This window comes from Acinonyx jubatus, chromosome D2, assembly GCF_027475565.1.
Source record: "Acinonyx jubatus isolate Ajub_Pintada_27869175 chromosome D2, VMU_Ajub_asm_v1.0, whole genome shotgun sequence".
Lineage (NCBI taxonomy): Eukaryota > Metazoa > Chordata > Mammalia > Carnivora > Felidae > Acinonyx > Acinonyx jubatus.
The window spans coordinates 83,256,817-83,281,875 of record NC_069393.1 but is presented as its reverse complement, the minus strand read 5'-3'; the positions used below and the strand labels follow the sequence as shown (position 1 = coordinate 83,281,875).

The 25,059-nt window shown below is 47.0% G+C and overlaps 1 protein-coding gene across 2 annotated transcripts in view; it reads left to right on the top strand.

Moving 5' to 3' along the window:
* Nucleotides 1-24,647, top strand: part of CD2H10orf143 (chromosome D2 C10orf143 homolog) — a 45,707-nt gene extending 21,060 nt beyond the window's left edge. The window contains exons 2-4 of one of the 2 annotated variants that reach the window (XM_027063417.2): nucleotides 9,763-9,891; nucleotides 9,998-10,060; nucleotides 24,097-24,647. In XM_027063417.2, the coding sequence (XP_026919218.1) occupies nucleotides 9,763-9,891; nucleotides 9,998-10,060; nucleotides 24,097-24,126 (222 nt within the window). In that variant the 3' untranslated portion in view covers nucleotides 24,127-24,647. Of the gene's footprint in view, nucleotides 1-9,762; nucleotides 9,892-9,997; nucleotides 10,061-11,331; nucleotides 11,499-24,096 lie in introns of those variants that run through there. The other variant, XM_053207989.1, reaches the window with a different exon arrangement.
* The last annotated feature ends 412 nt before the right edge of the window (nucleotides 24,648-25,059 follow it).

The window sequence follows — 25,059 nt, the reverse complement described above, 5'->3', positions numbered from 1 at the left end:
CATGACCTTGACACTTTTAATGAGGAGGGGTCAGTTATTTTGTAGAGTATCACTCAGTTTGGGTTGTCCCATGGCTTCTATGAGTAGATGAAGGCCATGCACTTTGGGCACAAAGACCGCAGGGGTGACATCACACCCCAGTGCGTCGTGTCAGGGCTTCACGATGTCAGTCATTACTGCTGATGTTGATCTTGTCACTCGGTGAAGGTGATTTCATCCACTGTAAAGCCACTGTCTTTCTCTTTGTGATTAATAAGATCCTCGGAGGAGGGGCCTGGAGACGGTGCCAGTATCCTGGTTCTCCTTCAACTTCTACCCATAGATTTTAGCATCTATTGGTCAATCTCGCTGGAAGTAACTTTCACTGTGGCGTTGACTTCGTGGTGACTTTGTGTTTTCCTTGTTCCTTTCACATAGTTAAGTAGGAGTCATCTGGAAATGGGAACACTATCTCTTCTCCCTGAGTTCTTTGTTCAGTTGTTTATGTCGCAGTCAGACTCACAGGAATTTACTTTTTTCTCTGGATTTCAATCCAGTTGTTCCAACTGTGGCCGTTGGGAACTCCTTCAAGATGGCGTGTTTTTGTCTTTCTGATGTGTCCTCATCCTTTTTTAAAAACTTCCTTATTTTGGGGGGCACAGAATGCCTCAGGCTCTTTTTATGCTTTCCCTGTTGTATGCCTGACCCAGTCCCTCCCCATTGGAGTCTCGATTCCTTTAATAATTCCTACCATTCCTGGAGAATGGTAGTTAGAAAGCAGCACCCACCTGTTCGGTGCGGTCTCGCCGCTCCTAGGATGCCACCGTCGGCAGCAGACGCAACTAGAACATGTAGGCATTGGTGTGTGTGCGTGTGTGTGCGTGCGCGCGCGTGTGTGTGCACTAGTGTGTAGGTATTTGTATCGTTTACACTTCGTAGTATGTGCATTACACACATCTGTATGTGCTTCTGTGTCTCTGTCTGGATGTAAAAACAGCACATCCGGGTCTAATCCAGCACCACCAGGTGCTTTCGTAGCCTCTCCCTTTCTTTATTTGTTTTTGTTTTTTTAATGTTTGTTTATTATTTTGAGAACGAGAACCTGTAGTGAAGGGACAGAGAGAGGGAATCCCAAGCAGGCTCTGCACCACCAGCCTTACACGGGGCTCGATCTCACAGGCGGTGAGATCATGACCTGAGCCAAAACCAGGAGTCAGATGCTCAACCAACTGAGCCACCCAGGAGCCCTTCCCTTTCTTTAAATGTAACTTATTTCTGCAACAGAGAAACCTTGCTCTCATTATTTACAATATGTTTACTTATTTATTCAACCCTAGGATGCCAATAAAATAGTTTCAAAATTGCTAACCATGTAAGAAGCGGATTTGCTAACTGCAGTCAGTATTTGCATACGGGTTTTTTTTTCTTCAACATAATACTTAATTATATATTTTTAAATTTACATCCAAATTAATTCGCATATAGCACAATGATTTCAGGAGTGGATTCCTTAGTGCCCCTTACCCATTTAGCCCATTCCCCCTCCCACACTCCCTCCAGTAACCCTCTGTTTGTTCTCCATATTTATAAGTCTCTTATGCTTTGTCCCCCTCCCTGTTTTTATATTATTTTTGCTTCCCTTCCCTTATGTTCACCTGTTTTTTATCTTAAAGCCCTCATATGAGTGAAGTCATATATTTGTTTTTCTCTAATTTTGCTTAGCACAGTATCTAGTTCCATCCACATAGTTGCAAATGGCAAGATTTCATTCCTTTTGATCGCCGAGTAATACCCTGCTGTATATATATGCCGCGTCTTCTTTATCCATTCATCCATCGATGGACATCTGGGCTCTTTCCGTACTTTGGCTATTGTGGATGGTGCTGCTATAAACATTGGGGTGCATGTGTCCCTTTGAAACAGCACACCTGTATCCCTTGGATAAATACCTAGTAGTGCAGTTGCTGGGTCGTAGGGTAGTTCTATTTTTAGTTTTTTGAGAAACCTCCATACTGTTTTCCAGAGTGGCTGCACCAGCTTGCATTGCCACCAACAATGCAAAAAGAGGTCCTCTTTTTCCGCGTCCTCGCCAACATCTGTTGTTGCCTGAGTTGTTAACGTTAGCCATTCTGACAGGTGTGAGGTGGTATCTCACTGTGGTTTTGATTTGTGTTTCCCTGATGATGAGTGATGTTGAGCATGTTTTCATGTGTCGGTTGGCCATCTGGCTGTCTTCCTTGGAGAAGTGTCTATTCATGTCTTTTGCCCATTTCTTCACTGCATTATTTATTTTTTGGGTGTTGAGTTTGATAAGTTCTTTCTAGATTTTATATACTAACCCTGTATCTGATATGTCGTTTGCAAATATCTTCTCCCATCTGTCAGTTGCCTTTTAGTTTTGCTGATGGTTTCCTTACGGTTTTTTTTTTTTCCCTTAGACTTAAGAGTTTCTAGCCTAAATAGTATCTGCCAGAGTTACTGAGGATAGTTCTGTAGTGGCTACGTTATTTGTTTGTAAAATAGTTTCATTTGTTATTATTTGTGTTTCATTTGGGTCTTCTCTCTCTGACGTCCTGGTTGATTTTTTTTTAATTTTTTTTAACATTTATTTATTTTGAGAGACAGAGAGAGAGTATGAGCAGGGGAGGGGCAGAGAGAGAGGGAGACACAGAATCCAAAGCAGGCTCCAGGCTCCGAGCTGTCAGCACAGAGCCCAACGCGGGGCTCGAACTCGCAAACCGCGAGATCACGACCTGAGCCTAAGTCAGACGCTTAACCGACTGAGCCACCCAGGCGCCCCCCTAGTTGTTTTAAATTTGGTATTTTGGGGTAAGTGAAGTGTCCCTGTGGTTCTAAGACTAGAGCTTCCGAGAACATGCGTGGAGAAGTGTCTGCTCCCACTTACACCTGCCATCCCTCCTTTTTACCTTTTCCCATCCACTCCCTGTGGGCATCCAGTCTCCTTAGTTTCTGGTACAGCCTCCCTGTATTTCTTTTGTACGGACGAGCAGACAGGTGTGTTTTCTTATACCTCTTCTTTCTTACATGAAGGGTAGATTGCTTCTGTATGTACGGATGGATGTATGGATTTGTAATTTTTTTTAACATTGACTTATTTTTTTTCAATATATGAAATTTATTGTCAAATTGGTTTCCATACAACACCCAGTGCTCATCCCAAAAGGTGCCCTCCTCAATACCCATCACCCACCCTCCCCTCCCTCCACGTTGACTTATTTTTGAGAGACAGAGCATGAGCAGGGGAGGGGCAGAGCGAGAGGGAGACACAGAATCCAAAACAGGCCCCAGGCTCTGAGCTCTCAGCGCAGAGCCCGATGTGAGGCTTGAACCCACAGACTGCAAGATCATGACCTGAGCCAAGGTTGGACGCTTAACTGACTGAGCCACCAGGCACCCCAAGGGTAGCATATTGCAGATCTTCTTTTGCACTTTGTCACTTCACAGTATATCCAGGAAATCGCTGCAAGCCAGGGCACAGAGGTCTTGCCCTGGTTTTTAAGGTGGCCTAAGAGCTGCCCTGCTTGGGCACGCCCTGCTCCCGCAGCAGCTGTCCTGCTTAGTTAGCTCTGTGCTTAGTTAGCGGTTTCCAGTAGCTTGCGGTTCAGCCAGTGCTATGGTGAGTAACCGTGCGCAGCCTTTTTTTCACATTGTTGTAGCTGTGCCTGGTGGGTAGATTCCTACAGGTGTAATTTCTGGGTTAGAAAGTCTGTTTGTAGCTCTCCTTCCGTATCACCAAGTTTCCCGCAGAATTTGCAGCGCAGGAGATAGGTGCCTGTTTCCCACAACCTTCCAGCAGAGTCTGGGTCACACTTGGAAGTTCTGCCGGTCTGACAGATGCCAAGTGGTATCCGTGGGGGAGGGGCAGAGCGAGAGGGAGACACAGAATCCGAAGCAGGCTCCAGGATCTGAGCTGTCAGCACAGAGTCCAGCGCAGGGCTTGAACCCATGAGCCGCGAGATCGTGACCTGAGCCGAAGGTGGAGCTTAACCGACTGAGCCACCCAGGGGCCCCTTATTTCTGGACTTTTTATTCAGTCCCATTTGCCTATTTGTCTATCACCAGTACAACCCAGTTTAATTATAGAGTCTTCATGGTACGGTTTACTATCCAGTGGCTTAATTTTATTTTTTCATTTTTATTGATAGAAATATTAATGTAATGAATGTTTCTCTGATTACCGCTTTAAGTCCAATCCATAGAGTCTGGTATGTTCCTCAGGGTTTTCCTGCCTATTCATGCATGTTTGTTTTTCCATGTGACCTTTGGTATCAACTTTGTAAGTCCATACAATAATCTGTTGGTGTTTTTACTGGCATTACATTGCATTTATCAATTAACTGTCATCTTTCAAATGTTAAGTCATCCTAACCTAGAATAGAAGGTGCCTTTTCATTTGTTCATATCTACTTTTGTGTCTTTCAAGAATGTTTTGAGTTTTCCTCGTATAGGCTCTGTACAATTCTTATTAAACTTTAAAACGTTTGACCCTCTTTGTTGTAATTACTTAGAATGGACTTTTCTCTAATAGTTTATTATATTTGAAGGCAGTTTTTGTAGGTTAACTTTGTATCCTAATATTCAAGGGATGGTTTTATTGCTTGGGTTAGTTTTATCATTGATTCTCTGGGGGGTTCCAGATATACATTATGCTATCGTCTGCAAATAGAGATCGTTTTACTTCCTTACCCATTCTTATGCCTCTGCTTGATGTGTCTTTTGTAACTGTACAGGGTAACATAATACCTCTAGGGTAGGGCACTGGTGAGCACAAATGGAGATCGGGCATCCTTGCCTCCGTTTTTGTGGAAATGCCACCAGCCTTTTCCCATTAAGTAAGATACTGGCATTAGGAATAGTGTATGTATATTTATCCTGTTAAGAATATAACTCTCAGGTCATGATCTCACGGTTTGTGAGTTCGAGCCCCGCGTTGGGCTCTGTGCTGACAGCTCGGAGCCTGGAGCCTGCTTTAGATTCTCTCTCTCTCTCTCTCTCTCTCTCTCTCTCTCACACACACACAAATAAGTGATTAAAAAACATATATATATATATATATATATATATATATATATATATAAAACTCAATTTCTATTTTCTGTGATTTTTATAGATGGGTTTTAAATTTTGGCAAAGGGTTTTTTTTAGCATCTGTATAGATAGCCATATGTTTTTTCCTTAGGTTTATTAGTACAGTGAATGCTACTGGATTTCTTAATATTGAACCCAACTTTCATTTCTGGAAAAAAATCCTACTTGGTCACGGTGTGTGGTCTGGTGTTAGATTCTGTTTGTTAATGTTTTATTTAATATTTCTGCATTGATATTCCTGAGGGGTACTGGCCTGTGATTGTCTTTATTGCTCTTTACCTGGTATGTCAGTGTGACACTTGCTTCATTAAAGAACTTGGGAGCTTTTTTTCCGACCTTGTCAGTGCTCTGGGCAGTTTACATGGAGCGTTGGAACCGTCCGGCGATGAAGGTCTGCTTGAACCCCTGAAGCTGTCTGTCCGCTGCTTCTTGTGGGGTGCCTGCCTGCCCAGGAAGTGGCTCTTTTTCTTCCCTGCGGTCATCTGTCCCGCGTTCCGGCTGCAGTGGGGCCAGCCTTGGTCATCCGAGTGTCCTTAGGAACTTGTCCTTCTCAGCTACGTTTTCACGTCTGTTTGCACAGACGTCTGTCTGCAAAGCCGTCTGTCTGCAAAGCCGTCTCTTGGGATTTTTAAAATTTCTTGTTTCCTCGTCACTTTCCCTGTGTCATTTCTTATTCTCTGTATTTGTGCTTTCTCCCCTTTTTTCTTGAGCAACTTAGCTGGTGGATTGTGTGTTTTGTCACTTACCACCCCCCCGCCACACACACACACACACACAAGACTCAAGAGTTATTGTTTAGCTCTAGTGTTTTAATGGAAAACTCCACCTCATTAATCAGTTTTTCCCTCCATTGTTTCTCTCCATGCATTTTCTTTTGGGTTACTCTGTTGTTATTTTTATAGTTTTTATGAGCTGAGATTTGTTGGTTTATTAATTTTGTTTTTTCACTTTTATTGATAAAAATATTCATATAATGAATTTTTCTCGGACTATTGCTTTAAATGCATTCCCTAGGCTCAGATACGTAGTGTTTTCTGTGTAATTACTTTTTCAAAATTCTATTCTTTTAGTTTCACCTAAGAGTCAATAATAGGATTTTTAAATATCCAAGTGGAAGTGCCTTTCTGTTTTGTTGTTGTTGTTAATGATGTATACTTACATTGCATTGTGATCAGAAGGTGTTGTCTGCAGTGTTTCTACATTATGGAAATTGTTGATGTTTTCTTTGTGACCTAAATACACCATCACTTGTGGTGAACGTGCTATAGTTTTTTGAGAAGATGTACATTCTTGGTTATCAGGGTGTGCGGTTCCTGCGTATGCACAAGATCTGCCTTGGTTGATGGTGTTGATGAGATCTGTCTCCTTACTTACTCTTGTGCACTTGCTCTGTCTTGTACGGAGATGGTGTACTGAATCTCCCACTATGAGTACGTTCCTACCTGCATCTCCTTGCATATCCTGTTGTGTCTGCTTCATAGAAGTGGTGGTTGTATTATTTGGTGCACAGATTTCATGAGCATTGTGTCTTTGTTGCAGACTGTGGCGTTGAACATTAAGTGCATCCTCTTGTGTTTAATGCTTTGGGACTTGAATCCTACTCGGTCTCCTTCTTTCTTTTTGTTTTATTTACCTTTGTCCATCCTTTTAATTTTTGGCTTTTCTGAATGACTTTATTTTAGGTGTGTGTCTTGTACGCAGCATGCAGGTGGGGCTTGTTCTGTGAGCCCAGTTAAAAACTGTTTTCTTTTAATAGGGGGGTATTTGAACCTATTTTTACGTCCTTAGTAGCCTGTGTAATTAAACTCTTTATCATCTCACTTTCCTGTTTCTTTCTCGTATTCTTTAATACACCTGTTGCTTACACAGCACTGACCTGTCCATTAATCAGAGTGTTTGCCCTTTACCTCTTCCTTCACCTCACATTTTTCAGTTGAATTATTTCTGCTTTGTCACTATGTAATTTTTGCACATCTGCCTTTCAGCTTAACTACACCTTTATTTTGGTCTAAAATACGCACTTACGTATTTTTGAATGTGCCTCATAAATCCTTTGCTGGAGCCCCCAGTCATCACTAGATCAGATAAAGCTGACCTTCAGAAGGGCCAATTGGGGGTACTGTCGTCCAAGTCCCTGGTAAGGCCCGTGCCAGTCAACTTCCTTTGCGTCTTCATTAATCTGGGCCCGTGGGCCTCGAGGACTTTGTCCTTACCTTTGAGACCCCATAGCTTCATGAGGACACGTCTCAGAGTTGATTATCCTGGGTCATTTTTCCCAGGTACCCTGTGAGAACTTTCGTTTGAAGATTCAGGCCTTTTTCTATGCTGGAAATGTTCTTACATGTTAAATCCTGGCTTTGCGGTTCTGTTTTGTTTTCCTCTTTTGGGAAGCCCGACTCACGGGTGCCACTGCTTCGTGTTCTCTCCCTGCCACGTCTGTCCTCCTCGTGTCCTGTCTTTCCTCGGTGCCTTTGTTACTTTTCATTTGGAGTTATTCTCCTTGGATGCTCTGTAGTTTATTCCTCATTTCTTTCTTTGTTTTTAATTTTTTGATATTTGTTTTGAGAGTGAGAGAAAGAGAAAGAGAGCAGGGGTGGGGCAGAGAGAGAGGGAGAGACAGAATCCCAAGCAGGGTCCATGCTTCAGCGCAGAGCCTCACATGGGGCTCGGTCCCACGAACCGTGAGATCACGATTTGAGCTGAGATCAGGAGTTGGGCGCTTAAACCTACTGAGCCACCCAGGCGCCCCCACTCCTCATTCCTGAGATAATTTTGTTTTCCTTCCATTATCTGATGCATCTGCTCATGTCACTTTCTCCCTGTTTTGGTCCTTTTCTGTTTTTAATTTTATATTTCTGATTCAGGGTAGTCTTTCCTGTCCTCAAATGTTTGAATATGTTTATGATTTTAGGGTGTAAATTCCAATTTTCTTTTGACTCATGGTGGTTTTCAGGAGTAACTCTTTATGGTATTGAGTGTTTTTAAAAGATTTCTAGTCTGACGGCAGCCTCTGCGGTTAATTTGGCCCAAGTGCAGGTGCCATGGCCGCTGTTGGCTGGCTGGTTGGTTGGTTTTGTTGAGGATGGGCAGGTTGAATCTCGTATTTCCTTTTTGCTCATAAGACCCTACACTCTCCCTCTTTCTTTTTAGCTTTACACTCAGTTGCCAAAGGGTGGTTCTCCCTGCCTTTTTCCTGTTTTCTTCCCCAGAAGCTCGGAGTTTTGCCGATGCCCCTGTAAATGGTGTCTGTCCCCTTCTGCCACATGTGTGCACCTTCAGCCCCTTCCCTGACCCAGGCTCTCTGCTCAGGCACTTTGTAGCTCTTTTGTGTTTGTACTGGACTTTCTCACCCCTTTGCTGGTGCCGTTCTGTGTCCTATGCTTCTTCCTTGTGCCCCTGCTCACCAGAGCTCACGTCGGCAGGTGCCATGTGTGAGCTGGGAGCACGAGGCGCCCCGCACTGGCACCTGCTGGCTTTTCTGTCTCTCACCCTGTTTTCCGTCGTTCACGTTCTCTGTCTTCACATTGTCCCACAGTGTGGTCTTGTGTAGACTCGTAGTTTGGTTAGGGGAGCCGTAGGGAAGCCATGGCTCGTAGCCAGCCTTGTCTTTGGCCACCTGGAGGTCGAGCACTTACCCCGAGAAAGTCTTCTCAGTGGGTTAAGGGACTTGGAGTTCAACATTTTCCAGTTTAATCTCCAATTTCCATTTAGTCTGTAAGGCATGTTAAAGGTCAGTAAAACTAGCACTCTAAATCCATGATAGAAGGTTTCTATCCTGAGTAAATCCACTGAGTAAAAAAATAAAGTCAAATTAGAAAGTACAGACAGGTATTAGCACAGACGATACAAACGTGGTACGCACCTTGGTGATGGTTTGCCAGAGGCCAGGCGGCTGAGGGGGCCGCAGCGTGAGCGCGGGTCCGCTGAGCGGGTGGGAGCTGGTCCAGCAGCGGGGCCGGATGCCGGCCCCGGGCCGAGGTCGGGCTTCACCGCCACACGCAGGGGTCCTGTCGCTTGTCAGCTGGGCATCACTGAAAACAGGGTGGCCCTTCAGAAGGCTCAGTCTTGGGATCTTGAGAGTGAATGCATTTTTCCTTTAGTGTCGGAGGATTGCTTTCGCGGTTGGCCTTCTTCAGTTCCTGGGGAAGCAGAAGCCAAGTGCTGACTTTCCCAAAGCTTATCAGTTACAGAGCATGTGTGCAACTTGAAAATAAGTACGATTAATTTGCTCCTCAGTGTCAGCAAGACCATAAAGAATTACTCACCTGTGAATTATTCATCTCGTATGAAGAAAGTTTGTAACTCGAAACCAGGCAAAATGTGTTGAAGCACGTAACTAGTTTCTGGAACAAAATTGATAGGTTTTGTATATTTTCAATATCAGTAAACCAGTCACAATAGTTTATTATAAGAGTTTCGCCCAAAATTGTTGCAGATGGCTACTTTAAATCTATAAAGCTAAGTAAACACCAAACAGTGCTACAAGTAATGAGGTTAAATGTAACTGATGGAATGGGTTCCTGAAAGACGACGTTTAAAGTCACCCCCCGAACGCCCTGTAAACTTGCCGGGCTCCGCAGGGTCTGTATTTGCAGCTGACATTTTCCGAAAGCAAATCCAGTTAGCGTCGTGTGCTCTAGGAGGCTCTCTGAAGTGACATTTGGTGTATTTCAGAAGCGGGTGTGCAGGAGACTCGAGGCGGCTGGGCAGGAGCGAGGCTGCCCCCCGGTGAAGGTGAGCGCCCCCATGTCCTGGAGTGGCGAGGGGCTCCCTGACAGCGGCCAGCGGTGGCCACGCGTGGGGGTAGGTTCCATTCCCACCAATCCAGCTGTGACCCATTTAAATATTTTAATAAAAAGTGTAAATAATCACTGTTCTGATACATCTGCGGCTGTGATTTGTTAAATAGATTCCTCACAACGGTGGAAGGAACTCGGCCCAGCCTTGCCCGAGATGTATTGCGGGGGAATCTGTAAGTGCATTAACCTTCTCGCTGTGACATAAAAGACAGACTTGTTCTTAAATATTAGATCCATAAAACAAAGTTAATAAAAACGGCAATTACATTTCTAAGGAATGAGGGATGTAAATAAAAAGGTGCAGATTGATTTAAGCATTTCTTGGCATTCTGCTGGGGTGCAAACTGATTTGTTTCCAGCTTCAGCTTGGAGACAGAAATGAAAATACACTTAAAATTTTTTCTTAACACAGAGTTCAGGGAAGGGAACAGGCCACTGGATACATTTAATAGAGATCATTTGAGGACGTCTTGGAGGAAAGCCCTGACCTCATTTAATTATCCGAATAGGGATGGACATTGTTTTCTCTTTTCCCTGCTTAAGCTTTCTTTCGTGTTTCCGTAAACTTTACAGAAACCACAGATTTCAGAGGCAGAAATGCAGTATTCCCACCATTAAATCAAAGTAAAGGAGGCCTAACATAGCCAGAGTCACATTCCCCATCTCCTGTATCGGGCAGGATATCGTAAGGTTGGACACTAGCATCATACCTTTGTTATTCATTTTGGACTTACTCTAAGAACAAGTTAATATGCCTTTTGATAACCTCTGTAATTCTTGGGGTTTTTTAATTTTAAATTTAGAATTGTAATTATCACAATAAAATGGAATTACGTTTAATTGACACATAGAAACCAGGAGAGAGAGAGAGAGAGAGAGAGAGAGAGAGAGAGAGTGTGTGTGTGTGTGTGTGTATCTGTGTGTATGTGAGTATTTCTTAGATTTCTCCCTACAGATTTTTAGAGAAATGTATTGCTCTGTTTCTGATAAGCAAAAGATTGAGTCAATAAATTATAAGATTTTCAGTGGATATATTGCAGGCTACTGTATTTTACAGTGAGAAGCAATGGTTTTGTTTTTAGTGAAGACCTAAGTGTCGGCTATCGCCCGTGTGAACCTCTGGTCACCTGAAGTCATTGGAGGAATAGAAACCAAGCTTAGTGTTTGACTTGCTTTGTAAAGGTGTGCTTTTCGATTTTTTTTTTTAATGTTTATTTTTGAGAGAAAGAGAGCATGAGCAGGGGAGGGGCAGAGAGAGAGAGGGAGACACAGAATCCTAAGCAGGCTCTAGGCTCTGAGCTGTCAGCATAGAGCCCACTGGGGTGGGGGGGGGCGGGGCTCGAACTCACGACTGTGAGTTCGTGACCTGAGCTGAAGTTGGACGCTCAACCGCCTGAGCCATCCAGGCGCCCTGCTTTTCGACTTTTTGTGGTCTTTTCGTCAGGAGAATTCCTGCGCGTTGTGCTTCATTCCCTGGTGTAGTCCTTGAACAAGGGCGGAGTCAGAGATCCAGTGGTCGGAACTTACTGTACTTTAGGTTGGTTCGTACAACAGCTGCACCTGCGCTGGATACAAATACGTGATGTTTACCTGGAGAGACACGGCCCCATTGTGAGTAAATTGTGTCAGTGCTGGTGACTAGATGGTGACCTTCCTTGTCCTCGTCCCATTTCCATGGAATGTATCTCTCAAATCCCCCCCTCTGTTGGGCAAATACTTGGGACGTAGTATGGATTCTTACTGCTCCAAGAGGTTGTGTTCTGGCATGAATGGCTTAAAGAAAAAAAATTTGGCTCAAACAGCTGATTGGATCATTTTAGCTAATATTCTGTTTGAACAACAGTATCTATTTGATTAGGATTTTTCCTTCCTTTGTAACTCCCCAGGCTTGCCTCTGTTATGTTTCATAGGAAATGAATCTGTGAGCAGAGAACCTATATTGATATGTAAATAGATCCTTTTTTCGTTAGTGCTCGATATTCTTTTCATCTAAATTTCAGAAACCGACTTTAAAAAATCAGTTTCCCTTTATCAGTAGTCATTCTCAATAAAACTTTACCCAGGCTTGGGTGATTTAATATTTACACCCACTGTTTCTAAAAGTCTTATGTAAATAAAGATTGAAATGTGAATTTGAAAAGTCACACCTCTTGATATTTGAACAGACTATAGCTGCGTATATCTTCTTTTTCTAATAATACGGCTAGTTTCTCTCCTAAGCTTTTAAAATAATAAGACGCTATTTTTGTATTCTGGAACATCAAAAGGTTCAGTGTTAAATAAAAAGCAAATAGTATTTTTAGAAATGTGAGATCCCAGGGAGCAGTGCTTACCAGGAAATCACCAACAGACAGCAAGTCCGACTTGCAGAAGACTTCATTAGACACACGACTCCATCCACAGACGTGTGCCCGTGCACACAAGTGTGCCCCTTCTGTACCACTGTTCCCGTAGTGGAGCCAGGGTGGTGACCTTGGGTCACAGAGAAGCACAGGGTGCACCGGGGAGTCTGTGGGGCCCTAAAGGGAAACTCCCCTTCTTTGGTGCTCCCCGCTCCCTCCCCCAACCTCCTTTGTGCCTCGTTTCCTGGTGTGGTTCTGACTTGGCGGGACCTCAGCTGATCGGCCGGTCCTGCCCTGAGTCCTCAGGCAGCTGCTGCGGCTCGGAGCCTGAGTTTCTGCTGTCATTCTACTCCTGAGCTCTTGGTTTTTAGCACGAATCATTTCTCATGAATGCAGGGTCTTGGCTTCTCGCGTATGCGGGCACTTCTCGGTTGCCCTCCTCCATCCGCCTTGTCACTCAGGCTGGCGCGTGGTCTCCTCCCTGTGCGGTCTGTTCTGGCTCCCCTTGCAGCGATCGCCACTTGGGCCTTGCCGCGGGGTCTCTGCTGTCGTGCGTGCTGTTCCTTGGAGGCACCTTCTCTTAGCCCTGCTTTGTCCTGCTCGGGTGACCGACGGCTGCAGTGAAAGTGGCCCCTGTCCTTGCGGTGTGGCGTGGCGTTCCGTCCTTTGGGGAGTCCACCCTTCCCCAGGCCGGGGTGCCCCCTCTCTGCAGCCCCGTCCAGGGCTGCGAACCTGGAGGCAGTGCCAGTGGCCACCATCGCTGATGACCTCTCCTTCGTGGGCGGTTCCAGGACTGGGCCACAGCCTGGCCACGACGCCTCCTTTCTCGGGTCAGCTTAGCCCGCTGGGTGCAGGGCCCACGGTGGCCGAGTGGACCATGGAAACCGTGCCATCCTTTGCAAATTCTAATCCGTTCCATGAAACCCAATAGGGCCGTGAAAGGTCTGTAGGGCAGTCAAATGAAGGTACGTGGTGTGGGGGGTGGGGGCACCATAAGGCAGGAAATTGTAGGAAAAGCAGATCTCCCTTGTTCGTTGAGGTGCTGTGTCCTGGCACCAGTTTTCCAAGTGGCATCTGGTCCCCGTCACCCTAGCTCCCCAGTGCATGAGCCCTGCAGGGGCAGGGCCACCTTCAGATTGTATTGGGTCTGCATGATGGTCGCCTGCCCGGTTTTTCTCAGCTCTGTGCCCCACCTTTGCTCTGCTCTGTGTTGTGGAGACTGTGCTTCCAGACTCCTTGGCTTCTGGTTTCTGACCCTGGACCCTGGAGTGTGAGGAAGGGTGGGGTGGAAGCCAGGGCACCTCTCTCCCCCCACCTCACCCCCAAGGCAGCCTCTCAGCCCCTCCCTCTAAGATGCCAGCTCCTGCAGAGTTAGCCCGCTTGCCCCCAGCTCCTGCCAGGCGGCACGGGCTTCTGGGCTCTGTGGTCATTTTGCTTCCGCTTGTGTTCCGTGCCGGGGCCTGCGGCTGTCTGCGTGGGGGCGTGGGCTTGCCTTGACCTCCCCTGCGGGGCCTCTCTGCTCTTCCGTGAGCGGTTGAAGCCATATTAAATTCCCTGTGTGAAATACCTGCATTCGTTTCCGAACTGTATCCTACTTAATTGCCTGAAGAGTAGACCAGTCCTCTTGGACGACAAAAAAAAAAAAAAAAAAAGATTGCAGTTTTAAACATAGGCCTCTGGGTCTCTGTTGCCCACCCTCAGGCCTCAGGGTGTGGTTCAGCAAGCGTGGCGTTTTGTAGCACGGGCAGAGCCTGCCCCAGCCCGGAGCTGCCTGGGCGATGTGGTGAGCCCGGGCATTAAATCAAAAGAGTCAGGCCCTTTAATATTGCTCATCACTGGTGGTGTTTGTTCTGTTATCTGGGGTGAGCTGGGTTTTATTACCTAAACTGGTGCTGAATTGCCACATAAAAGCTGATGTGCAAACCACGATGTTTTGGTTTTATGGATCCCGCCCCCCAACACACACACCCCAACAAGTTGATTTTAGATAACAGCCTGTTCATTAGTGATGAGGGCAGGTACTAAGGGAAGTAGACCTAATAAGCCTCTGTGCTGTTCCCACGCTGACACTGAAGTCCCTTGACTGACAGTGCAGGGAAAGGGCGGAGAAGGAGAGGCGGGCGGGGCATGGGGTGTGTGGTCCAGCCTGTTGTCCAGCCCCCCGGCTGCAGCAGCCCAAGTATGGTTACTCTGATTCTGAATGGATATTCTTGTTTTCTTTGTACTTTTTATCTCCAAATGCGTGACCTTTAAAATATTTGTTTTGTGTTATTTACCCACCTGTCTGATTGGTAAGTGCTTCCTACATCTGTGGCATCTCTAAATACTGGGCTGAGACAGGAACCAACCCAGGGCCCAGGGTGCAGAGAGCCTGCCTTTCTCCTGGCCTGCGTCACAGCAGGAGGATGGCTGTGGCTGGGCTTAGCGGTCCAGGTGTCTAGCGGGGACGAGGCCAGGATGAAAACGTGGTGTTCTGAGGCAGCCGAAGGAAGATCGATGAGCAGCTGTTTGCTCTTTGTGCCCCATTTCAGCACTAGCTGCTTCTGGTCATTCCTTCATTCTTATGTCCTGAGAGAGGAAAACACAATCAGGTGGGTTCAAGGGAAATTTCATCGATTATCCCGTGAGAATCAAATCATGCTTGTGCATTTCCCCAGCTTGGCCAAGGATGCCAGAGTTTGTTGAACCTCGTGCATTCATGCTTGAGGAGAACGGGGTCCACCACGGTGGGCGGGCAGGCGGGCTCCGGCGGTCACCGCAGCCCGCCCCTCCACCCGCTCCTCTTGGCTGGTCTTTGTGTTTACAGCCTGCGTGCCAGCCTCACCAGCCCCCCAACCCCGCACATGGCCGCAGAGATCAGCTCTCACCTGCTGAGAGGTGCTGCAGTGAGTGAGTGAGTGAGACACAGAGAGGTGTCCTTGTGGACATAACTCCCAGATGCCAGGAGAGCGTCTGGGCTCAGACACAGCGCTGAATTATTCAAACTGGATGAACACGCTGGCTGAGAAGAGAGTTTGGCTGTGTCAGCACAGCCAAGTGTGAATCCCAGAACAGATGAGTTTGGATAGACTTCTCACCAAATCTTCAGATTTAGCTTCTGACAGTAAATGTTTTCTCTAGAATACAGCAACCAGGAAAATTGTTTTGTTTTTTTTAACTATGTTATTGAGATCAGAGCCTTCAGATAACTAGAAAAACCAAACAAACATTTCTTTCTTGCAAATAAAATAAGTTAAACCGTGAGGAGATGGTGAATGGATTGAAAACACTTTAAGAAAGATGTAATTTAGACTTGCTAGGGGCATGTTAGGTGCGCTGATGCAAATGTATCCACCTTCTGGTACAGATAAAAGCATGAAATGCATAGTTAATGTGTAATAAGTGAAGAGAGAGAAAACAAAAGCAGAACAATAGATACAGACACATCCCTGGTGGCAGTTACTAAGTCCCCACCTTTGTTGAGTTTGGTCCTAGAGTAGGCCGGCGGGACCGGGGGGTGGGGAGGCTGGGGGACCAGAATTCTGATGTCCAGAGGCAGATAGATGTGACTTTGGCCAGTGGAGGTGTGGGAGCTAGAACCTGGACCCTTGCCTAAAGTTCCGAGCCTGGAAGATCTACTTGTCCCTTAAGGGGACTAGAAATTAAAACACCAGGCCATACACGGGTGTCTGGGCCCCAGGCTGGTTCTCTTTCTCAGTGGTACAAGAACCAAAAGCAAAGCATGAACATAGAAATAGATACAGACTCTCGAAGTCCATTAAGGCCCTGGATGGTGGCAAATGCAGAATCGTCCTGCGGGCACACCTCCACCATCCAGAGCACACAGGCTGCAGAGGTCAGACAGTCTGCACTGAGGATGCCAGAGCAGTTGTCAGAACAATACAAATGACGCCCGTAGATCTATGGCTGGGGTGAGGGGGGCGTTGGGGACACATCAGGAATTATAACGAGAATACAAACCCCCAAGACTCTGAAATAGAAAAGAACTTGAAATTTGCCGTAAGGCTGATTGTTTTAAATTTAAAAATGATTAAAGAGGAAATAGAGCCATAATCAAAGATGAGTATAGTGTGAAACGAGAATTGGAAGGTTGAAAGAACTAACCTAAAAGTGAGTGACTTGGCCACTGAAGTTAGATGTCGTTAAAGACAGAATCCGTGAACTAGCTTTGTCTGGAGAGGTCATCCAAAGCACCTCACGAGCTTATAAAGAGACAGAAAGTATAGAAGGTGTGATGCAGAGTCTGAGGAAAGAATGGAAACCCCATCAGGAAATCCAGAAGGAAGGAGTTTAGAGAAGAGGAGGAAAAAATAATGAAATGACCCGACTTGAAAAGATTCATGGCTTTTGGAAAGATAGTAGCTGAGAATTTTCCAGAATTAAAGGAAAGACCTGTGTAGCCAGACAGTCTTGAAGCAAAAGAACAAGGTGACAAAGGTCACCTGTCAGATGTCAAGATCCATTACAGAGTGATAAGGGTTAAGACGGTGCTGGCCCAGGGATAGAGAAATAGACCAGTGAGATAAAAGGGAGAGCGTTAAACTTGCATATACGGCAACTGACAACAGTGTAGAGACTCAACGGCAAGTCAGGCGGGAAGGACAAGGTCTCTCAAGTGTGCTAACATACGTGGCCATCTACATGAGGAAAGGTAAGAGCAGATCTCTGCCTCACAGAAATCAATCCTGGGAGGTGGGGGGAAGGTTAAAGACCCTAAATGTCCGCACAGAATTGTACAATCTAACAAACTCACTGGGGAAGGATTGGCATATTTGGCTATGAACATAAGCTACGTCGCATGCCAAAATCCCTCCACACTGTTGAAGAAGATCCCATAAAGCAGGGAAGACATTTGTGACATACCAAACAGAGAGTCGCAGATAAATGGACAAAGTGTATGAATTGGTAATTGAGAGAAGTGGAAACCCAATTAGCCAGTAAAACATAAACAGATGTTAAGCCTTGCTAGTAATTAAGGGTATCAAATTTAAGCATCAAATTGGCAGATAATAACAACAATAATAGCAAACCTCAGAAGTGTGAAGGGAATGGGACGTCCATTCCGCTAGTCCTCCTCACCTGACTTCGGTCCTACCTCCTTACCCTTTCCCCTGGCTTAGATGGGAAGGTTTCCCAAACTTGATCCCTGTCGAGATGATGGGTAGGAGACTGATCAGGAAAGTTGTTCCGAGTCACTCATTAGAAGCCGACGACAAGTGAGGGCGGGGTGTGGGGTGAAAGGCTCTGCCCACCTCATTCGAGGCCTTGCACATTGACACAGTGAAAGGGAGAGCAGATCCCTGCTAGGGAGGGTGGTGGGCATTCCCTGTGACCCAGAAGATTCTTCCCTGGGAGGAATGCACACAAGGTAATTGTAGTTGCATTGTTTGCTGAGCAAACAGCCAGAAACCCAACTGTCCTGTGGGACAGTGGGTAGGTGAGTTTGGGTGTATGAATTTGACAAAGTATCACAGTAAAAATGGATGAACTTAAGGAAACTACAGAAGGATGTGTATAGAATGATGCCATTTAGATACAATTTTAAACTTGTAAAACATTGGTATTAACTGAAAGAAGACATTCCTGAGAATGAGAAACTTCAGGTTCAGGATGACGAGTTCGTTTCTCCTTAGGGAGTGAGGGCTCAGGATGTACAGGGTGTTCAAGTTGTGTCTGTCATGCCCTGTCTCCCAAGCCATGTGGTGCTTCGTGAGGGTGGGTTTGTTTGTGTCTATACCTTTCTTGTGTTCCTGAAATCATGGTGGGTAGGCCTTGCGCATGACCTGTCAGCACATCTCTCATGGAGCTGCTTAGGAGGCAGGGAGGGGTCATGCTTTGGCCACAGACCTCTCGTTGGTGAAAACAGACACCGGGAGACTTTGGAATAGTGTCTTTGACATGCTCAGAGGACAGGTCCTTTGTGGACATGTGGGCTGGCTGTACTAAGCACGAGGCTAGGATGGCCAGCGCAGCGGGGATGGCAGAAGAGACAATGTAAACAGACCAGTAACAGTGAAACAAATTGGGAAAGTTAGCAAAAAGCTACCATCGCAGATGGCTTCTTAGGTTAAAAAAGTCCTACTTGAAGTAACAGAAGCATGAGTTAACATTAGAAAACCTGCATTGATCAGAGGAGAGAAACCAACGATCATCCAAATCTAAATAAAAGCAGGCTCCAGATCCCACTGATGGGAAGAACTCAGCAAACCAGAACTAGAAGTGTTTATCCTGGGAAGGTTTAGGGTTCGTCACACTGGGTGGAAGCATTTCCGTTGACGAAGAGGGAAACACAAGTTTGCTGCTGTCGCTCGCTCCCTGACTACCCAGGGAGGGGTAATGCTTCCATTTTGGACAACGTGAGATGGGAGAAAAGAAGCAATGGTGTAACAATTGGAAAGGAAAAGATAAGTTTTTATTTCAGATGATACAATTACCCACATAGGAGATCCAAGAGAAGTCACAGATAAAGTGCTAAAACTGATATTCATCGCGCTTGTTGGATAGAAGATGAACACTCAAACAGGATAGATGAATGGATAGAGAAACTATAGACACACTCCATGGAATGTTACCCAGCCATAAAAAAGAATGAACTTCTGCCATTTGCAACAACGAGGATAAACCTCGGGGGTGTTACGCTGAGTGGGGTAAGTCAGAAAGAGACATACCGTGTAGTCCCACTACCGCGTCGGATCTTTTATTTAAAAACAAAAGCGGCTAATAGATACTGAGAACAGGCTGGTGGATGCCCAGGGTAGGGAGTTGGAGAAATGGGTGAAAGGGATCAAAAGGTGAAATGGAAACAAAAATTTCAAAAGACAGCAACAGCAGCAGCAGCAGCAGCGGGTAAGTGGATTCTTTAAAGTCCTCAGACTCCTCACAAGGCAGCCTGCTTGAGATCGCAGCATCACCTCGAGGTGCCAGATGCCCCTTCCCTAGAGCCCATGCCCGTGAGCTTGAGAGAAAACAATTTTATGATGATAGCCCGATTTTGGAGAGTCTGTCCTTGGTGCCTGCTTTTGAAGTCCACGAAAGCTGTGTGTACAGTTTTGTTTTTAGCTTTAAACTCAAGGCTTTTCCTAGAATGTACCTTCCTCCACATTCCCTATTTTTTTTAATGTTTATTTTATTATTTTTGAGAGCGAGAGAGACAGAGTGTGAGCAGAGGAGGGGCAGAGAGAGAGGGAGACACAGAATCAAAAGCAGCTCCAGGCTCCGAGCTGTCAGCACAGAGCCCGACAGGGGCTTGAACTCAGAAACAGTGAGATCATGACCTGAGCTGAAGTCGGACACCTAGCCACCCAAGCCACCCAGGCGCCCCCCTCCATATTCCCTATTTGTAAAATACAGTCTGTTTCGAGCTCAGCAATGTTCCTCTGTGTTCCCCTCAGCCCCGTTCCCCATGGACGTGAGTACCATGAGTCTCCTCGCTCTGGCAGGTGGAGCAGCCTCTGCCTGTTCAGTCTCCATCTTCTTTTCCCCAGCAGGAGCCCCTGACTCAGCCTCGGAAGGGGGAGGAGGTTGTGGGATGCCACCCCGACTTCAGTTCTGCCCACATGTCCTTTCCCCCTGGTCTAAGTGCACTGCTTCCCAAACTTGATCCTGTCACAGACAATCGGTGGGGAGGATTATAAACCGTTTGCTCATTACTGTTCTGAGTTGATCATTAGAAGCTGTTGCTGAGTACTGCTGAGTACTACTGAGTACTGCTGAGTGCTGAGCTCTGTTCCTATTGCCCACTCCCGCCCCCTGCAAGGGTCTTCACTGGGTAGGCCGGGGCGCGTTCCAGTGCCTGAGAGCTCTGGAAAAGCTGGAGCAGAGGCAGAACGTGATTTCAGGAATTGGGGCTTCTTTGACTTGACGTTGGCCTCGCTGTCCTCAACGACTCAGACTCATACTGACACTTTAATTTCGTAAGGAGGTGGAAAGTTCAAATACAGCATTCCTGAATTTCTCAGCAGTTCGTGCTGGGACCTGGTGGGATGAGGGAGAGCTCACTCCTGGGCGTGCCCCTCCCTGCTGCTCAGTGCAGGCTCTGTCCTGCACGACACAGGGCCCGGGGCACACTGGAAGGGCACGTCCAGGGTCCACCCTCATCCCCTCCCACCTCACCATACCCCTCTCCAGCAAACAAGGGTGCTGTAGTGTGATAGTGCTGTGGTCTGTCCTCAGCAGAATGTACCTGCAGAAAAGGCAGACCCAGGCCCAGGAAATAGGCTCTGGAAGCAGAGCAGCAGGGGTGGGAACATCCCGTTGGCCCCGTGGATTCCTTACCCCATGGAGAGGTACAGCCAGGATGGGCTGGGGGGGTTCCTCTGGAACATGAGGCCCAAGGTGGTGGGTACACTGTTAAGGAGCTTGGATGGAGGGAGAGAGAGAGAAACTCTTAGCAGTAATAATTAGGAAACAAATCACACTCGTATTATTTCTTCTGGATGTGAGAATCAGCAAGCCCTTGGACGACTAGAAGGACAGAACAAGAACTTTTTAAAGAGTAAAATCTGTTCCACTCTGAGGAGACGGTGAAGTGCATTAAAAGGCAAGTTAGCGCTTTAAGAAACGATTTAGGCTTCCTAAAGTCTGGATTTGACTTACTGTCCAATATCCTTTAAATTCAGCCTGAAGGATGCCCTTCAGTATTTCTTGTAGGGTAGGTCTAGCTGCAACAGACTTTCTCTGTTTATCCAGAGATATTTACATAGCCCATTCATTTCTGGAGGATAGTTTGGCTGGATATAGAATTCTTGATTGACGGTCTTTTAGCACTTTGAATACACACTGTCACTGCCTTCTGACTTCTGTATTTCTGATGAGAAGTCAGCTGTTAACTTTCTGGAGGGTCCCTCTCCCTCTCTGCCTTCAGGAGGATTTGAGTTTTGACAGTGTTATTCTGCTGTGTTCAAGTCTGGACATCTTTGGGTCTGAGGCCCTCCCAATATTAGAAATGAATAAAAGCTCTCTTCTAAAACATCTCTCTTTTGGTGGAAATACATTGGAGTTGTATTTTATCAAAAGTGGTATATTCCCCCTGTTTCTTATTACTTTTTAAGCCCAGTCAGGCCATAAGGTGTGGTCAGTCAGCATGAGACTCACAGGTAAGGCACAACACCCTCTTCCTGCCTGTCATGTTGGAGACTCAGTGCCCAGATCTCCCCTGTCAGCCACAGGGTGTTGCAGAGTCAGAGGACTAGGACCTTGCTTCTAGATTGGTGATAGGACAGGCTCCTTTTTGGGTGTACCTGTGGCTCAATGCTCCAAGAGGGACATTGACCAAGTGGAACGAATTGAGGAGAGGGAATGGAACGAGGCAGGAACTCCGAGCATTGGCGAAAGGCTTAAAGGAGCAGTTTCTGTGTTTAAGATTCTGGACTCGGTTGGGCGCCTGGGTGGCTCAGTCAGGTTGGGCATCCGACTTCAGCTCAAGTCACGATGTCGCAGTCCATGAGTTCGAGCCCCGCGTCGGGCTCTGGGCTGATGGCTCAGAGCCTGGAGCGTGCTTCCGATTCTGTGTCTCCCTCTCTCTCTGCCCCTCCCCCGTTCATGCTCTGTCTCTCTCTGTCTCAAAAATAAATAAACGTTAAAAAAAAATTTAAGATTCTGGACTCGGCCTTCATATTGACGTGGCTCCGTCTGTCTCATTGTCCTGAGTCTTGTCCATTCTGCCTCCAACACATCTTCAGATAACCCCATCCAGTGGAAAGGGGGCAGCTGGGGGCTGAAGGGAGACCTCTCAGCAAAACATTTTTTTAAAAAAATTTTGGTATTTGGGCCACATGGTGGTGGTGCTATTGGCAGCAGTAATGATGATATGATGATGATGATGATGATGATGATGATGATGAAGAAGAAGAATTAAAGAGCCTGATCTAGTCCCCTCCCCCCGGGATGTCCCTCCCTCAAGAGAGGCCCCATCTTGCCTGGAGTCTTGCCTCCTGGCCCTGTCCACTGCACTCCCTCTCCCAGAGCATCTCAGAGTGAGCTTCCCAAGCTCTGTGTGATCCCATCTCTGCCACTTCCTGTGCCTGGGGCAGTGCTTCCTCGCCCAGGCTCCTGCTGCTGAGGGGCTCAGGACAAGAGCTTCCTGGCCAGAGAAGTTGGGGAAGTGCTATGTCCTTTCCCCACCTTTTGGAGAGTTGATGGGTAGTAGGTGATTAAAGAGCCCAAGAACCACAGTAAAGACTCTTGTTTAAAGTCTTTTTATAAAGGGATGCTTGTTACACATGCAGGCAGAGGCTATTTTGGGAAACAGAGGCCTGTTGAATAAATTCAACACCTATAAATTTCATAATCTGGGCACAGCATGGCATTCCAGATAGATCCCCTGTCCCTGCCTGTGTGTGCTGTGAACCCTGGCTTCAGTCATCACAGATGACTTCCCTGGTTCTGGGACATTCTTTTTTATTTTTTTTATTTTTAATTTTTTTTTTTTAATGTTTAGTTTTGAGAGAGAGAGAGAGAGCGCGAGCACGAGCAGGGGAGGGGCAGAGAAAGAGGGAGACACAGAATCCGAAGCAGGCTCCAGGCTCTGAGCCGTCAGCACAGAGCCTGACGAGGGCTTGAACTCATGGACTGCGAGATCATGATCTGAGCTGAAGTCAGATGCTTAACCAGCTGTGCCACCCAGGCACTCCTGATTCTGGAACATTCTGATCTGTTCTCATTGCCAGTGAGCCCTCTCACCTTGTAAGATTGCATTCTGCCTTCTTGGTCCACTAAAATACCTGTCCTGTGTAAAGCCTTTGCTGACTGCTCCTTGGGTAGAGTCTGAGATCTCCAGAGCATCTTATTCCAATCTGCCGGCATGATCCATCCTTGTGAAACATGCTCACAAGCCTGGGCGCTGCTTCCCCCGCCGTGGGCCAGTCCCAGGTCTTTCGTGTTGGGTCCCTGTGGCTCAGGGCAATACCTACCTTCGAGGAGATGGACACCATCGTGGACCAGACCGCTTTGTCCCCTCCACTGCCCGGCCCAGCCCACCCTTCCCAGCCTCCACAAGCCCAGGGAGCCACTGGCATCGTGATGTGGTCTTGGAGAGCAGGGCTCCCCTGCCAGCTGCTGTCATTGGGCCACGGATCCACACTGCTCTCTGCTGGGACAGTGACCAACTGGGACGAAGGTTTCTAGACTCTGGACAAGACCTCTCACTTCACGGTGGCACAGTGTCGGGCCACCTGTCTGCCCCTAGCCATCTGGTCCTTCCCAGTTATCTCTGTGGGCAAAGGCGAGGAAGCCTCAGGTGGGATGGGCAGAAGCCCTGGACTGTTACCAACTGGGGTTACGTCCCCTGACGGGAACCACTACAGCTTCTCTGTGTTGGGTTCCTATTCAGTATTTAGTCAACGTTGTTTGAAAAAATTCTATTTCACGGGATGCCTGGTTGGCTCAGTCAGTTGAGCGTCCAACTCTTGACTTCGGCTCAGGTCATGATCTCACAGTATAGGAGCTCGAGCCCCGCGTCGGGCTCTGTGCTGCTGACAGTGTGGAGCCTGCTGTGAATCCTCTGTCTCCCTCTCTCTCTGCCCCTCCCCTGCTCGCACTCTATTGCTCTCTCTCAAATAAATAAACATAAAAAAATAATTCTATTTTATGAATATGTAAGTTATATTTTCAGTCTCTTTGTTTTCCTTCATAGCATGTAGGAAAGAAGAAAAATGTTTATTTGAGAACATTCTATGTAACAGGCACCGTAGGAAGTGCTCTAAATATGTTTTATCATATGTTCTGGATACTCTGTAAATGTAGATTCACCTCAGAGATAAAACATTCGTACAAGTGTGCGCCCTGTCGTTCTAAACGCAGTGCTTTGTGTCAGTGGACAGACAACCGCAGCAAATTACTTCCCACGGTGTACTTTTGTGTCATCGTAGGGACATCTTAGCCACACGGAGAACTATTAGAAGGTGCAAGCAGGAAGGCTCCGGTCTGGGTTCCAGCCATCCACGTGCCGGCGAGGGTCGTGTCCTGGACGGACGTGGGCGCCCACCTGTTCACGCTGCCGCCCGTGTCCTCTCGCTCGGGTGACCCCCGTGTCCACCACGCCAGAGCCAGGAGGACCCCGTCCCCTCAGAGGAGCCTTCCGACCGTTGTTACCTGCCACAGCCTCCTTTCAGATGCATCGTTTGCATCATGTCAAAGTTAAAAAAAGATCCAGTGTCAGATTCCCTATGAGGTTTGAGGGCCCAGTGGCTCATGGAGCTTCATCCGGGCTCTTCCGTCAGGCTTTCCAGTTGTTTTGTGGGTGTGTCCAGGGCTGCTTGTGCTCTTTTTTAACTAAAAGACTTATTTTTATATTTAAAATACTCTATAATCTTAACCTGGATTTTACTAAATGCTGGTATCCAATCTGTTCCATGTAATTCCCCAACCGAAGTTGTCAGGCACAGGGCTTCCTTTATATTAAAGTGAAATTTCTTACTTCTCTCGGGTTTTCTATGCATCGTCAGGGTGTGCAGACTGGCGTCATTTTCCCTGGGTCTGAGGGCTTCCTGACACGTCCTCGTACTTAGTAGGCAAGGTCCTCTCGAAACTACTGGGTTATAGGGCGACTCTGGCTCTTTGCCCTCCCAAAGCCCGAGCAGCACGGCGTCCCTGCACCCTCCGTTTTCATCGGTCACCCCCCGGCCGTGTTCTGTGCCGGTGCCCGCCCCAGCACTGACATTCGAAAGAGCCGGTCCGCAGTCCCGTGTGTGGTTGTGGAGGGACTTGGTGTTGCACAGAAGGGCAGAAGACTGGGCGTTGGGAGGAGACGAGGCCAGTACCCGTGGTGACGTGGCTTACCCAGAATCTCAGGCACACCGCTGTGTCACGGGGAAGAGATCGGACTGTTCTGC